This window comes from Corvus hawaiiensis, chromosome 4 (genome assembly GCF_020740725.1).
Source record: "Corvus hawaiiensis isolate bCorHaw1 chromosome 4, bCorHaw1.pri.cur, whole genome shotgun sequence".
Taxonomy (NCBI): Eukaryota; Metazoa; Chordata; class Aves; order Passeriformes; family Corvidae; genus Corvus; species Corvus hawaiiensis.
The window spans coordinates 79,640,385-79,653,651 of NC_063216.1; the positions used below are offsets into that span (position 1 = coordinate 79,640,385).

Genomic DNA, 13,267 nt, shown 5'->3' on the forward strand with positions numbered 1-13,267 from the left:
GCGATTTAATAACGGAGCGGAACGGGAACGGGAGCAGCTCGAGCTGGGAGTCCCCGAGTGCCGAGGGACGCGGAGGTGCCGGAGGTGCCCACCCGGAGCTGCTGCCGCCGCCCAGGGGTGTCCCCTCTGTCACCAGGCCCTGCCCCGGAGCTGCCGGGACCCCCATCCCCCTCCCCCGCTGTGCCCTCGGCCCCGGCAGCGCTGGAGCTGCAGCCCCGGCTCTGCTCCCACCCTGGGCCCAGCCGGGATCGCTGGGGCCGGGACGTTCCCTCTGCTCCAAAGAGCTCTTCTGGCTCTGGAGAAGGTGGTGGAGCGTGGTCCCTGCCGGAGCGAGTCAGGCATCCCGGATTCCATGATCCACCAGTGTCTGGGGGTGGTTTGGGCACCTGCCGAGGGCTGGCCCAGCCATGCTGGCCCGGCTGCCGCCGAAGCCCCCCCTTCACGGATATCCTGAATTCCCTCTCGGGGCGCTGTCGGAGCCCCACCCCCCCCACCCAACCTGCCGGGGCCCCTCAGGGCCAGGGACGCCCCGGGCCGTGGAGGCGGGCGGGGGCTCTGCAGGGCCGGCGCCGCGGGATCAGCGGGACTCCGGGCCCCAGGCTGGCAGCGGGGTGAGCCCGGGGGTCAGCAGGGCGAAGTGTGGGCTCTCCAGGGGCTGCCAGAGCGCTGGACCTGCGGGATGGACACGGGGCTCAGGCATCGCCCCGGGCCCTGCGCGGGGGACACCCAGGGGACCCCCACCCCCAGCAGCCCCATGGTCAAAGGAAGGGTCTCGATCCCGCAGCCGCCGGGAGCAGCTCCCACCCTGCCCGTGCCGGGGCCCGGCCCTCGTACCGCAGCAAACGTCGTCCCAGGCGCAGGGGCCGGAGGCGCAGAGGTGCAGCGGGGCCGGGGGGCGCGGGTGGGCGGCCAGGCCGTGGCCGTGACCGTGGAGGGGCTGCGCCGAGCCCGCGGGGGTGTCCCGGAGGGGCTGGGGGGGACCCGAGAGTGCGGTGTCACCGGGCATCCCTGGGGGTGTTCCGCGACCAGGTCACCCCAAAGGGAACCGGCAGAGGGCCGGGACGCTCCAGACAGGGCTCCGCGACGGGAGCGCGGGCTCCAGAGGGTGCCGGAGCTTGCTGGGGTGTCCCCGGCACTCCGGGCCGGGCCATGTCCTACCTGTGCGGCGGCTGCGGCGGTGGCACCGAATGCGGGCGGGATCCAGTCGCACCAGGAGCCTGCGTGGGCACAGGCGGGGACAATGTCCTGGCCCGGGCACCGCGCGGCCCCAGCCCTGATTCCCCGGGGGGGCGCATGGAGCGGCCGTGTCCCTTCCCCAGCTCCCAGCAGGGCTCTGGGAAGCAACCCCAGCTATCCCAGCGCCAAATTTCAGCCGCACTCCCTCCCAGGCACCCCTGGGCCCCACCCCCGCCCCGGGCGGCAGGTCCCACGTCCCGTCCCCTCGGTCCCCGGGCTGTCACCTGCCCCGCCAGCCTCCAGCTGCTGCTTGTTCTCCCGTCGCCACTTGGCTCGGCGGTTCGAGAACCACACCTGGGGAGGGTGCGGGAGATGAGGCTGCTGCCCCCCGCCCATCCCACGGCACCCGGGTCCGGGAGCGCCCCGGCCCCCTGGCACGGCTGTGAGCCCTGGGACACGGGCTCGTCACACTCCGGGAGTGAATGGGGACACGGGTGCGACACGGGCAGAGAAAGGGGCTTGATCCCAGACACGGACATGGGCACGGACACGGGCATGGGCAGAGGAAAGGGCTTGAACCCAAAAATGGACACGGACAGGGGCAAAGGAAGGGGTTCCATCCCGGGAATGGGCACAGACATGGGTACAGGAGGGGGTTGATCCTGGGCAGGGGCATGGGCAGAGGAAGGGGCTTGATCCTGCATCTTCCCCACCTCACTGGGCCGGGAACACTTGCCAGGCTCCAGGGATGTCCCCGGCACAGGGCACGGGACCCTCGTGGCCGCTCTCGTGCGTGCTTTGCCGTGCTGCGGGGCGCCCGTGGGCGGGCAGCGCTGCCCTGGCACGGGGGATTCGCTGCTGGCACTGCCTGGCCACCCAGAGGCCGGCAGTGGTCTGGGGTTGGAGGGGCAGGGGCACAGGGATGTGGGTCTGGAGCTGCTGGGAGGAAGGTGTGAGGCGTCTGTGCCATGGAATGTGCCACGGAGTGTGCCATGGAGTGTGCCAGGGCCCGTGCCAGGTGTGCCAAGGCCTGTGTCTCGGCTCTGCAGCACTAAGCCCCGTGGCAGCACCCAGCAATGTCCCCGAGGGCCCTGAGCTGGCCCCGTGGCGGGGCCGAGCCGGGGGGAGCCGGGACCGGGAGCTGTGGCCGTGCTGGGGCGGGGAGAGCGGAGGCCGGGGCGGGATCGGAGCTGTGGCCGTGCGGGGACAGACACAGCTCTGCAGCCCCGGGCTGTGCGGCCCGTGACAGAGGTGACAGAGGTGACAGAGGTGACACAGCCTCGCCAGGGCTCTGCAGCCCCGGGCTGTGCGGCCCGTGACAGAGGTGACGGCGCAGGGACGCTGCCACGGGCAGCCTGAGGGTGCCACTGCCCCAACCGCGACGGGAGACCTGCCCCGCTCCTGCCATTCCCGGCATCAGCGAGAAGAGACCCCCGAGCCGGGGACAAACCCAGCCCTGGGGAGTCACTCCCACCATCCGGAGCCCGTCCCCACCCCTGCGACCGCCAGCAGTGGTGACACGGTTTGGAGATGTCCCCGAAGGCCGGAGGAGTCCCTGTGCCCCCGGAGCTGGCGGCCGCGATCCCAGCGGCCTGTCCGGGCTGCTCCGGTCCCCAGGATGTGCCCGCGCTCCCCATCGGAGCGTGGCGGGTCCCCTCTTACCCTGATGGTGGTGTCCGGGAGCTGGGTGGCTACGGCCAGTCTCTCCCGGGTGGCCGTGTCCGGGTACTGTCCCCTCTGGAACTCTGCAGGGCGGATCGGGGTGAGATGAGTCGGGTCGGGGCAGCCAGCCCCGGCAGCCGGGCAGGAGGTGCCAGGACGTGTGTCTGCAGCCAGACCCCGGTGCCAGCGAAATGGGGTGCTCTGGGGTGGTCTGGGGTGCTCTGGGGTGGTCCGGGGTGGCCTGGGGTGCTCTGGGATGGTCTGGGGTGGTTTGGGGTGCTCTGGGGTGCTCTGGGGTGCTCTGGGGTGGTTTGGGGCACCGCGGCGATGGCCGGGCCACGCCCAGGGGCATGAGCCCGTCCCGAAAGCGGCAATTCCCTCCCTTGGGAACAGCCCCGCTCCATCCCGCGGGAAGCGCACCTTTCTCCAGAGCCTCCGCCTGCGGCCTGGAGAACACGGTCCTGTTCCTGTTCCTGTTCTCACTCCTGGGCCGGGGGCTCGGCGGGAGCTGCCGGCCGGGAGCGGAGCCCTGCGGAGGCTGCGGGGTGCCCGGGGCCACGGGGGGCTGCGGCACGGGGGGCGCGGCCGGAGGCGACACTGCGGGGACAGAAGGGCTGAAGGGGGAGGCGGACCCGGTGCTGGGGGCTCCCCGAAGGGGCCGGGAAGGGTCAGGAGGGGTCCGGGCTTTGGGGGCAGCCCGGCAAGGCTCACCTCGTGGCCGCGGGTCCCGGGGCTCGGCCGCCAGCCGGAGGTCGCTGGGCAGGGTCCTGAGCACGCGGTTGATGGAGGAGACCTGGGCAGGGGAGAGGGGATGTGCCCGGGAGGGGGACGGGACCCCCGGGCTGGGAGCGCCGGGGCTGCGGGGGGACAGGAATGGAGACGGATGTCCCGGAGCTGTCTCTGGCACGCTCTCCGGAGCCGGGGATTCTCCGCCCCGGGGCCGTGCCCGTCCGCTCCCTGTTTGTGATCCAGGACCCCGGAATTCCGGGGACTGACAGAATTTAGCGGACGGCGATTGGCACGGAGGGGGACTGGCAGGGTGGGTCTGTCCTTGGGAAGCACAGCTCTCCCTGCCGAGCAGGGACACTTGTCACGGAGCCACCGCGGTGTCCCGAGGTGGCGGCCGGGCTCGGGGGTGGCCTTCGGGGCTCTGCTTTCGCTGGGAAGGAGCGATTCGCCTTCCCCTTCCCTCCCGCTCCAGCTCCGCGTCTCACCAAGCACCGAGCCCTTCCCGGTGGATTCTTCCCATTCCCGAGTCCTTCCCACGGACCCGAACCCTTCATGGCACTGAGCCCTTCCCTGTGCGTCCTTCCCATCGCCCCGAGTACTTCCCTGCACTTCCTTCCCACGGCCCCAAACTCCCCCCTGTGCATCCTTCCCGTCACCCCGAGCCTCTGCCGGGGCATCCTTCCCGTTCCCAACCGCTTCCAAATGCCCAGAGCCCTTCCCTGCGCATCCTTCCCACTGTCCCGAGCCCCTCCCATCACCCCGAGCCCTTCCCTGCGCACCCTTCCCACCTCCCCCCACCCTCCAGCCCCCCGGCCGTGGGGTCGGACCCCCCTGCCCTGCCTGGCCCTGGGAATTCCCGCAGCCCCGGGATCCTCCGGCAGGACTCACGCTGGGGATGCCGCTGCCAGCACAGATTCCCTCGGCGTGCAGCTGCCGGCGGATCTCCCAGGCGAAGAGCCCGGGCTGCTCCAGCTTCAGCCGCGCGATCCTGGCCACCACGGCGGGGGTGGCCATGCGGGGCTTGCTGCCCCCCACAGCCTTGGGCCCCACGGCCCCCGTCCGGTAGTAGCGGCCCAGGATTTTGCTGACGCAGCCGTTGGACACCTGCGGACAAAACCTCAGCGGGGAGAGGATTTGGGAAGGGAAGGAGACCCCCCAGCCCCCGCCCGGGCGCACCTTGAGGCTGCGGGAGATGTCGGAGCTGCGGGCGCCGCTCGCCGCCAGCGCGATGATTCTCTGCCTCTTGCACGTGGGGAGGGGGCGGCCGTTCAGGAAGAGCCCCCCGAGCTGGTTCACCCCGCTGGGCCCTGGGGAGGGGGACAGGGCTGGGGGGGAGCGGGGCTGCCCGTCCGGCCATCCCCGGCTTCCCTGGAGATCACCGGGGATGAGGCCAGGAGCGGTGGTGCTGGAGGGGTTGGAGGGGCTGGGGGGGCTTGGAGGGACGTGGGGCTCGGTGCTGGGGGGGTGCAGGCAGCGAATGGGGGCACCGGCCCCAGGAAGCTGGAAAAACAGCGCGTGGAAGAGCACGGGGAGAATTTGGGGAGGGCAGCTGAGCAGGGGGGTGCCAGGCTGGGGGGTGCCAGGCTGGATGTCACCGGGGGCCGGGAGGACCCTGCGGAGCCGCGGGTGCATCAGCGGCTGGGTGCGTGCGCTTGTGCCGGAGCAGGGAAGGGTGACACGGCACATCCCCGATTCCCGCCAGGAACACCGGGACCCTGCGTCCCTCACCTCGGTGTTGCATCGTGGAGAGGCTTCACGGGGTGCGGGTGCTTGGGAATTCCCAGTGGGACACGGTGGATGCTGCGGGGCCGGATGAATCAGCGCTGGGGTCCAGGGCTCAGCCACGACCCTGCTGCGAGGAGAAGGGACAAGGACAGGAATCTTGGAGCAGAGGATGGAGACACTTGAGGGCAACTTGGGAAGTCCTTGTGCTCCAGGCATAGCGGATAAAGACCCGGAAAAGAGCTCACAGGGCTCTGGAGAGGCTCGGGAGACACCGGGAATGTTTCCTGGAGCCGGCCTGGCTGAGCCGTGTCTGAGCCGCGTCCCAGCGCCTGCAGAGCTCCCCTGGACACCCTTCGGGGGACGGAGGGGTCCCCACGCCCACCCCACCCCAGCTGAGTGCCGGGATCCACAGGGAATGGAGGGTTCCCCCATGCCCACCACCCTTCCAGCCAGCAATTCCCAATCTCCCATCCAGCCCTGCCCTCTGGCACTGGGAAGCCATTCCCTGGCTCCTGTCCCTCCAGCCCTTGTCCCCAGTCCCTCTGCAGCTCTCCTGGAGCCCCTTTAGGCCCTGCAAGGGACTCCGAGCTCTCCCCAGAGCCTTTTCGTCTCCAGGCTGGACACCCCCAGCTCTCCCAGCCTGGCTCCAGAGGATTTCCCGGCAGGATTCCCACAAGGACAGTGGTGCCAGCGCCTCTCCTGCTCCGGCAGGAGCACCTCGGCCATTGCTGAGCAGCAGCGGAGCCACAGAGGTGCCACCGAGCCTGGCGGCTGCTGCTCACCCACGGCCTCGCCAGAGCCCCCAGTTCACCCGGGATTTCACCTGGAACATCCCAATCCCCCCCGACACGCCCAGTGCGGGGCTTTCCCTGCCACAGCCCCCAAATCCCGCTACACCTCTTCCCTGCACAGCCTGAGGGAGTTGTTTGGAGACACCGACCCTCGGCGAAATTCAGGGAAAGCGAAATAAATCCAACAAGAGGGACGAGTCCGCAGGGTTCCCGCAGGTGAGCAGCAAAGCTGAGGGGCGTCCCATTCCCTCTGCTCAGGGAAGGCACGGAGCGCCCTGGAGCGATGCGCGGGAGGCTGCTCCGGGAGGGAGGCAAGGAGGGAACAGGACTCGAGTCCCCTCGGGGGCCCGCGCAGATCCCCAGCACTCCCTGGCCGGCCCCGTGCTGTGCCCGGAGGTGGCACAGGGATTTCGTTCCCCACAGGGAAATGGGAGCACTGGGAATGCCGAGCTGTGAACCGCCGGTGCCTCCTGGACGGTGCCCAGGAACCCTGGCACCGGGATGAGCTTGGTCCCTGTGCGGCACAGGGACAAGGAGCCAGCGGGAGTCAGCGGGGCCGGGCCAGAGCCGGGAACTCCCCGAGGGACCCCAAAGCTTCTCCAGGTTAGAGCAGCTTCACCACCAATTCCCACAGCGGATTCCTGCAGCTTTTACACGCGGGAATAAACGCCCGGGAGAGCGGGAATGCCCGAGCGGCGCAAGGAGGTACCTGCGGAGCCTCGACGGAGCCGGACCGGATGGTCCCGGGAGCCGGGCGGGAGCTCAGTGCGGGAGCGGGGCCGTGATGTCACGGCAGGAGGGAGAGGAGGATGGGGAGGAAGGGGCGGCCCGATGTGACCGCGCCCAGCACACGCCCGGCCCGGGGGGCTCCCTCGGGGCTCGGGGGCGGCTCGGGGCCCCCCGGGCCGGGCACGGAGTCGGTGCCGGGCGAGCGCCGGTGTTTCAGCACCAGCGGCCGGCGGACAGCACGGCCCCGCCGCGTCCCCGCGCCCCGGAGCATCCCCGGGGCTCCCCCGCCGGCGCCCCCCGAGGGGCTTCGCTCCCGCGTCTCTCCCGCAAAGCAAACAGGGACATATGGGATTCAATCATAAATCCAGCTTCGCTTTTATTACATCGATTTAATTTATTTTGGGTGCTGAACAAATAGAAGGCGGCCCCTGGGCTGGCGGCTGAGCCCCGGCGGGGACTCCCCGATGTGTTCCAGCCGAGGCACCGGCACAGATGGCCCCTTCTTGGAAGATTAAAAAAAACCCAACGTTGTAAACCTTTCAAGTAAAATATTTGAAGAGCAAATATTAGCCAGCGAGGAGCCCATCACCGTGGCCCTCCGCGCCCGGCCCCGCGAGTCATCCGGCGTTATTTGCACCCCGGCCCCGGCCCCCGGGCTCCGCACAACTGCCCGCCTTTGGAAAATACCATATGCTCCGAATTACACATTAACCACAGCCCTGCGGGGCCCGGGCCCGGCCCCGGCCCCCGGGGAGCCGCCGCGCCGCCCCCCCGCCGCCCGCGGGGCGCCCCGGCTGTCCCGCACCCCGGAGCCGCGCTCGGGCTCCCGGCGGCGCGGGGAGCGCTGGCACCCAGGGCCGGGTCCCCCCGCTCCGCCCCGGCCGCCTGGGACCCCCCCGCTCCGCTCCGGCCGTGGGGCAGCCCCGGCGGAGCCCCCCGGGCCGGGCGAGCCCCGTGCGCAACGCGGCCGCGGGGAGCGGGGAGCGGGGCTCGGCCCCGGGGCGGGGGGGCCGGTCCCGCCCCTGTCCCCCTGTCCCCGGGCCCGGGCGGGGGGCGGCGCGGGGGGCTCCGGGCCGGCCCCGGAGCGGCGGGGCTCCCCCCGGGGCTGTGCGCGCTGGGACCGGGCGCGCCGGGCTCTGGTGCGCACAGCCCCGGCCGGCGCCTCGCCGCTCCCGGGCCGGCCCCGCGGTGCCCCGGCGGCGGGAGGAGCCCCCGGAGCCGCCCGGAGCTCGGGGAGCCCGGGGGAGCCCCGCGGGCCCGGGGGGAGGAGGCAGCGGCGGCACCGGGCGGTGCGTCCGCGGCGCGGCTCGGGCGCGGCGGCTGCTGCGGCCTCGGGCACCGGGAAACCGGGATGGGGAAAGGCGGGAGGAGAGCGGAGGAGACGGGGAGAGGGGCAGGGACCGGAAGGGGGAGATGTGGAAGGGGGGAGATGTGGGGAGGCCGATGGAGGGACGGAGAGATGGAGAGGTGGAAAGAGAGATGGACACGTGGAGAGCAGAGACGGAGATGGAGAGATGTGAAATGGAGAGGTGGAGACGTGGAGAGATGGAGTCGGGAAGAGACAGGGAGGTGGAGAAGTGAGGACAGGAGATGTGGAGAGGTGGAGTTGTGGGGGTATGGAGAGGTGGGGAGATGGAGAGGTGGAAAGACACGGAGAGGTGGTGAAATGGAGAGATGGAGAGGAGGAGACGTGCAGAGATGGAGAGGTGGGGGGGGGGGACAGATGTGGAGACGGGGAGAGGTGAAGATGTGGAGAGGATGAGAGATGGAGACAGATAAAGACACGGGGAGGTGAAAAGACAGGTGGAGAAACGCTGAAATGGAAAGATGGAGAGGTGGAGCGATGGAGATAGAATTACGGAGACACGGAAAGGCGGAGAGGTAAAGGTGTGAAGAGGTGGAATGATGGAGAGGGGGAAAAAGGAGAGCTGGAGAGGTGTGGAGGTGTAATCAGGGAGATTGGAGAGGTGGAAAGGCAGAGATGGAGCGGTGGAGACAGATTGGGAGATATGGAGAGATGGAGAGGTGGGGTCAGAGCTCTGGAGAGGTGGAAGCGAGATCCAGGAGCCACCTTGCAGCTGCATTTTGTGCTTCTAGGACCTTCCCCTGCTCCTCAGGGAAGAGCTTTTGCAGGAATTCTGTTGGTGGTGGCTCAGTATCCCAGGGACAGGATGGGGATGCTGAAGATCCCAGGGGAAGGACAAGGATACTCAGGATGCCAGGGACAGGATGGGAACGCCGTGCTTCCCAGGGAAGGACGAGGATGCTGAGCCTCTCAGGGATAGAGTGGGAGCGCTGTGTTTCCTGGGGGTGGGATGGGGATGCTGAGCATTCCAGGGATAGCGTGGGAATGCTTTCCTTGGAAAGGCCAGGGGTGCTGGGCTGCCCGGGCTTTCAGCAGCTGGCACACGGTGGCTCTGCTCCGGTGGGCCAGGAATGCCGGCTCCGTGTGCCATCATCACACACCGGGGGTGGTGGGGACCCGAGTGTCCCCTCCCACCGGCACCTGGTCACTCCAGCTGGAGCCGGAAGGAAGGAAGGAAGGAAGGAAGGAGCACCCAGTGCCCACCATCCCCAGGCAGGATCGGGGCGTTGGGGTCACCGGGGGCTGTGGAGGGGAGCGCAAAGCTCGGGTGTCCCAAAGGGGGGCGTGTCCCAGGAAAGGCGCCCAGGGGCCGGTTCGGCAGCAGCTCAGCAGGGAGGGGGTGTCCCTCACCGCTCTGTCGGGGACTTTGCAGGGGACAGGGATCCAACCAAGCAGATCCAACATCTTCACTTTTGCCTTTACCTCCACCTCCATCTCTGTCTCCATTTTCATCTGCATCTTCATTTCTCTTTCCATCTTTATTTTTCCCTCCATATTAATGTCTGCCTTAGTCTCCATCTCCATCTTTGTCTCCCTCTTTGTATCCTTTTTTTCCCTCTGCTTTCATCCCTGCCTTCGTCTCCATCCCATCTCCACCTTCATCTCCATCCCATCTCCTCCTCCACCCCCAGACCATCTCCATCTCCATTCCCAACCCCATTCCCCATCTTCATCCCCGTTTCCATCCAATCTCCATCCCATCCCATCTCATCTCCATTCCATCTCCAACCCCATCTCCATCCCCACATCCATCCCCTCTCCATTCACATCCCATCTCCCTGTTTGTGTCTCCGGGCTGTTCCGCAGGGAGGAACGGGGAGAGCCCCGTGCCAGGCCTGGCTGTGGCTCAGGGCAGAACTGCTCCACTCGGGGCTTAGGGACCCCTTCCCTCTCCATTGTCCCATCCCTGATCCCACTGGCGATGTCCAGAAGGTTTTTCCCCTCTGGAGACAGGGAGGGGGTGCTGAGCCCCTGCCCTGCCTGGGAGAACAGCTGGAGCTGGGGGCAATGGATCCTTGTCCCATTCCATGCTGGCATCAGGAACGGGAATGTGCTGGGAATTGAGGTCTTGGAGCTGGGAAGGGACCCAGGGAAGTAGATGGGACCCTGCAGGGATAGTGGGTGAGGAGCTGGGAGGAGGGAGGGGACCTGCTCTGCCAGAGGAGTGACAGCGGGGCTGCTCGGGAATGGGACACGGAGGGACACTGGAACAGGGACATGGAGAGGGTGGAACAGGGACATGGAGGGAGCAGAACAGGGACACAGAGTGGCACAGGAACAGGGACACGGAGGGACATGGGAACAGGGACATGAAGAGGGTGGAACAGGGACATGGAGGGAGCAGAACAAGGACATGGAGTGGCACAGGAACAGGGACATGGAGAGGGACATGGGAACAGGGTCAGGGAGGGAATGGAACGGGGACATGGCGTGGCACAGGAGCAGGGACATGGACGGAATGGAACAGGGACAGGGAGGGAAACCGGAATGGGAACAGGGACACACGGAGTGGCGCAGGAACAGGGACACGGGGAGTGGAATAGACAGAGGGAGCAGAACAGGGAATGCCATTATCCCGGGAGATTTCAAGGCATTCACTTGCTGCCAAAGCGCCACTGCTCATTCCTGGGATTTTGTGTGGAATTCAGCGTCTGCATTCCCTGGGTGGCACTGGCGGAGGCGGCACAGCCCCCATCCCACAGGGAACATGTGCCAGCGGCTCAAAGGAACCAGGTCCCAGGGCACCCTCAGTCCCAGGGCACCCCCAGCGCTGTCACGAGCCGCGCGCAGGGACGGGCGTTGGGATAACCGGATTTGGGAATTACCATCCCTCCCCAGAGGAGACCACGGAGGCTCCACACCCAGTTCCCGATGTTCCTTCTCCTCATCCCGGCTCAGAGCCAGCTCCGTGCTGATCCCGGGGGAGCGGCCGGAGGGCAGAGGGATGAGGCGCAGCTCCCAGGGGATCCACTCGGCACTTCCAGGAGGACATTCCCATCCTTTGAAGTGTCCCAGACCAGGCTGGACATTGGGGCTGGAGCAGCCTGGGACAGTGGGAGGTGTCCCTGCCATGGCAGGGCTGACACTGGAGGGGCTCTGAGGTCCCTTCCAACCCAAATTCCACAATTCCTTGATTTCCCTCCCTTTGTTGCTCCTTCCTACGCGTCCAGGGCTGTTTTGCACCGTTCTGAGCTTTCTCCCTGCAGAAGGTCGCCCTGTTCCCCACCCAGCACCGGAATACCTGGAAAATCCCATTCTTTTCTCCTGCAGAATGCACAGGTGGAAGTTAAAAGCCCAGATGACTCAGCCGATCAAGGAACCCGAGTTTATCCCCACGTTCCCACCTACAATTCCACTTTCTTTTCCATCAAAATGATGATTATTAAAGGATTCAGGCTAAAAGAGGCAATTTGGGGGCTTGAAGGTGTCCTCCCCATCGTGGCTGGTGGGATGTAGGTGCAAGATGGGACAGTGACACGGTGAGGAGCGGGCCCAGAAATTCCATAAATCAGGATAACGGAGCTGCTTTTCCAGGTTTTGGAGGGGAGAAGGTTTCCTGCCCCGAAAGAGGGGCTAAGTATTAAAAGAGGGGATAACCCAAGGAATTAACAAATCCTCATCAAAAGGCCAGAGCAGGGAAATCAGAAGTGGTGGAAAGTGGTGGTGGGTTGGGAGAGAGCCGGAAGAGGATTCCTCATGGATTGGGAGACTTCGGCGTGGCCAGCGCAGTAAAATCCCAGAGTGGGACCCCCGGGACCCTCTGGAAAAGGGGCCGAGGGCTGCACCGGGATCTGCATGTGGGAGACAAACCCCGGAGTGAGCCCACAGGGAAAACATCGTAAACGTGGGGAAAAAAAATCCCAAACATGGAAAAAAGCATCGTAAACATGGAAAAAACCATGGTAAATATGGAAAAAAATCATAAACATGGAAAAACATTGTAAACATGGAAAAAAAGCATCGTAAACATGGAAAAAAAACTAAACATGGAAAAACATCGTAAACATGGAAAAAAGCATCGTAAACATGGAAAAAACATCATAAACATGGAAAAAAAATCCTAAACATGGAAAAAAATCCTAAACATGGAAGAAAAAATCCTAAACATGGAAAAACATCGTAAACATGGAAAAAAGCATCATAAACATGGGAAAAAACATGGTAAATATGGGGAAAAAAATCATAAACATGGAAAAACATTGTAAACATGGAAAAAAAAAAAAAAAAAAAGGGTGGCAAAACGTGCCGTGACCGGGGAGAGACGCCGGCGGGGCGGATTCCCGTGGGATGTTCCCGGCGTGCAGCAGCCGCCTCCCTGCAGAGCCCCGATGCGCTCGGTGCCCCCGCTTCCCGGCGGGAATCGGGATATGGGGGGGGACAATGCCAGGATGGACGGACCCTCCTGGCTCCCCCTCCGTGGCAGCCGTGCCCGGACAGGGCACCCCGGCAGCGGGTGCCGAGCATCCCTGCTCCCGAGGCGAGGGCGGGCAAGGAGAGGGTGGGATCCCCCCAGGTGTGCTCCGATCCCTCCCAGATCCGCTCCGATCCCCCCAGATCCGCTCCGATCCCCCAGGTGCGCTCCGATGCCTCCCAGGTGCGCTCCGATCCCTCCCAGTTGTGCTCCGATCCCCCCAGATCCGCTCCGATCCCTCCCAGGTGCGCTCCGATCCCTCCCAGGTGCGCTCCGATCCCCCCCAGATCCGCTCCGATCCCCCAGGTGCGCTCCGATCCCCCCAGATCTGCTCCGATCCCCCAGGTGTGCTCCGATCCCCCCAGGATCGCTCCGATCCCTCCCAGGTGCGCTCCGATCCTCCCCAGGTGCGCTCCGATCCCCCCAGGTGCGCTCCGATCCCCCCAGATCTGCTCCGATCCCCCAGGTGCGCTCCGATCCCTCCCAGGTGCGCTCCGATCCCCCCAGATCCGCTCCGATCCCTCCCAGATCCGCTCCGATCCCCCAGGTGCGCTCCGATCCCTCCCAGCTCGGGGGGCTTCACCGTGCGGGACACGGGAGCCCCTCCCAGCCCGGGCTGCGGTGCCGGAGCCGCTCCGTTCCCGTTCCCCGCGTTCCCCCCGTGGCCGCTCCAGTCGC

At 66.4% G+C, this 13,267-nt stretch overlaps 1 protein-coding gene across 1 annotated transcript; it reads right to left on the bottom strand.

The window, feature by feature from the left end:
- Window positions 1–577: 577 nt before the first annotated feature.
- PAX4 (paired box 4) lies at window positions 578–7,083 on the bottom strand. Its single transcript, XM_048301905.1, has 10 exons — window positions 6,922–7,083; window positions 4,744–5,067; window positions 4,456–4,671; window positions 3,550–3,631; window positions 3,259–3,435; window positions 2,839–2,921; window positions 1,406–1,530; window positions 1,159–1,217; window positions 835–1,008; window positions 578–672 (listed from the first exon to the last, which is right to left on the bottom strand). The coding sequence occupies exons 1-10, from the start codon at window positions 7,081–7,083 to the stop codon at window positions 578–580; spliced, it is 1,497 nt and encodes a 498-aa protein (XP_048157862.1).
- Window positions 7,084–13,267: the final 6,184 nt, after the last annotated feature.

What these genes read in the sequence shown, in the direction of transcription:
- PAX4 (XM_048301905.1), bottom strand. Translation starts at nt 7,083, where the DNA reads ATGCTCCGGGGCGCGGGGACGCGGCGGGGCCGTGCTGTCCGCCGGCCG. An exon ending in CCGGGACCCGCGGCCACGAG is followed by an intron (nt 3,436 to 3,549) that starts GTGAGCCTTGCC and finishes CTGTCCCCGCAG; the next exon opens with TGTCGCCTCCGGCCGCGCCC. An exon ending in TCCCGGACACCACCATCAGG is followed by an intron (nt 1,531 to 2,838) that starts GTAAGAGGGGAC and finishes CACCCTCCCCAG; the next exon opens with GTGTGGTTCTCGAACCGCCG.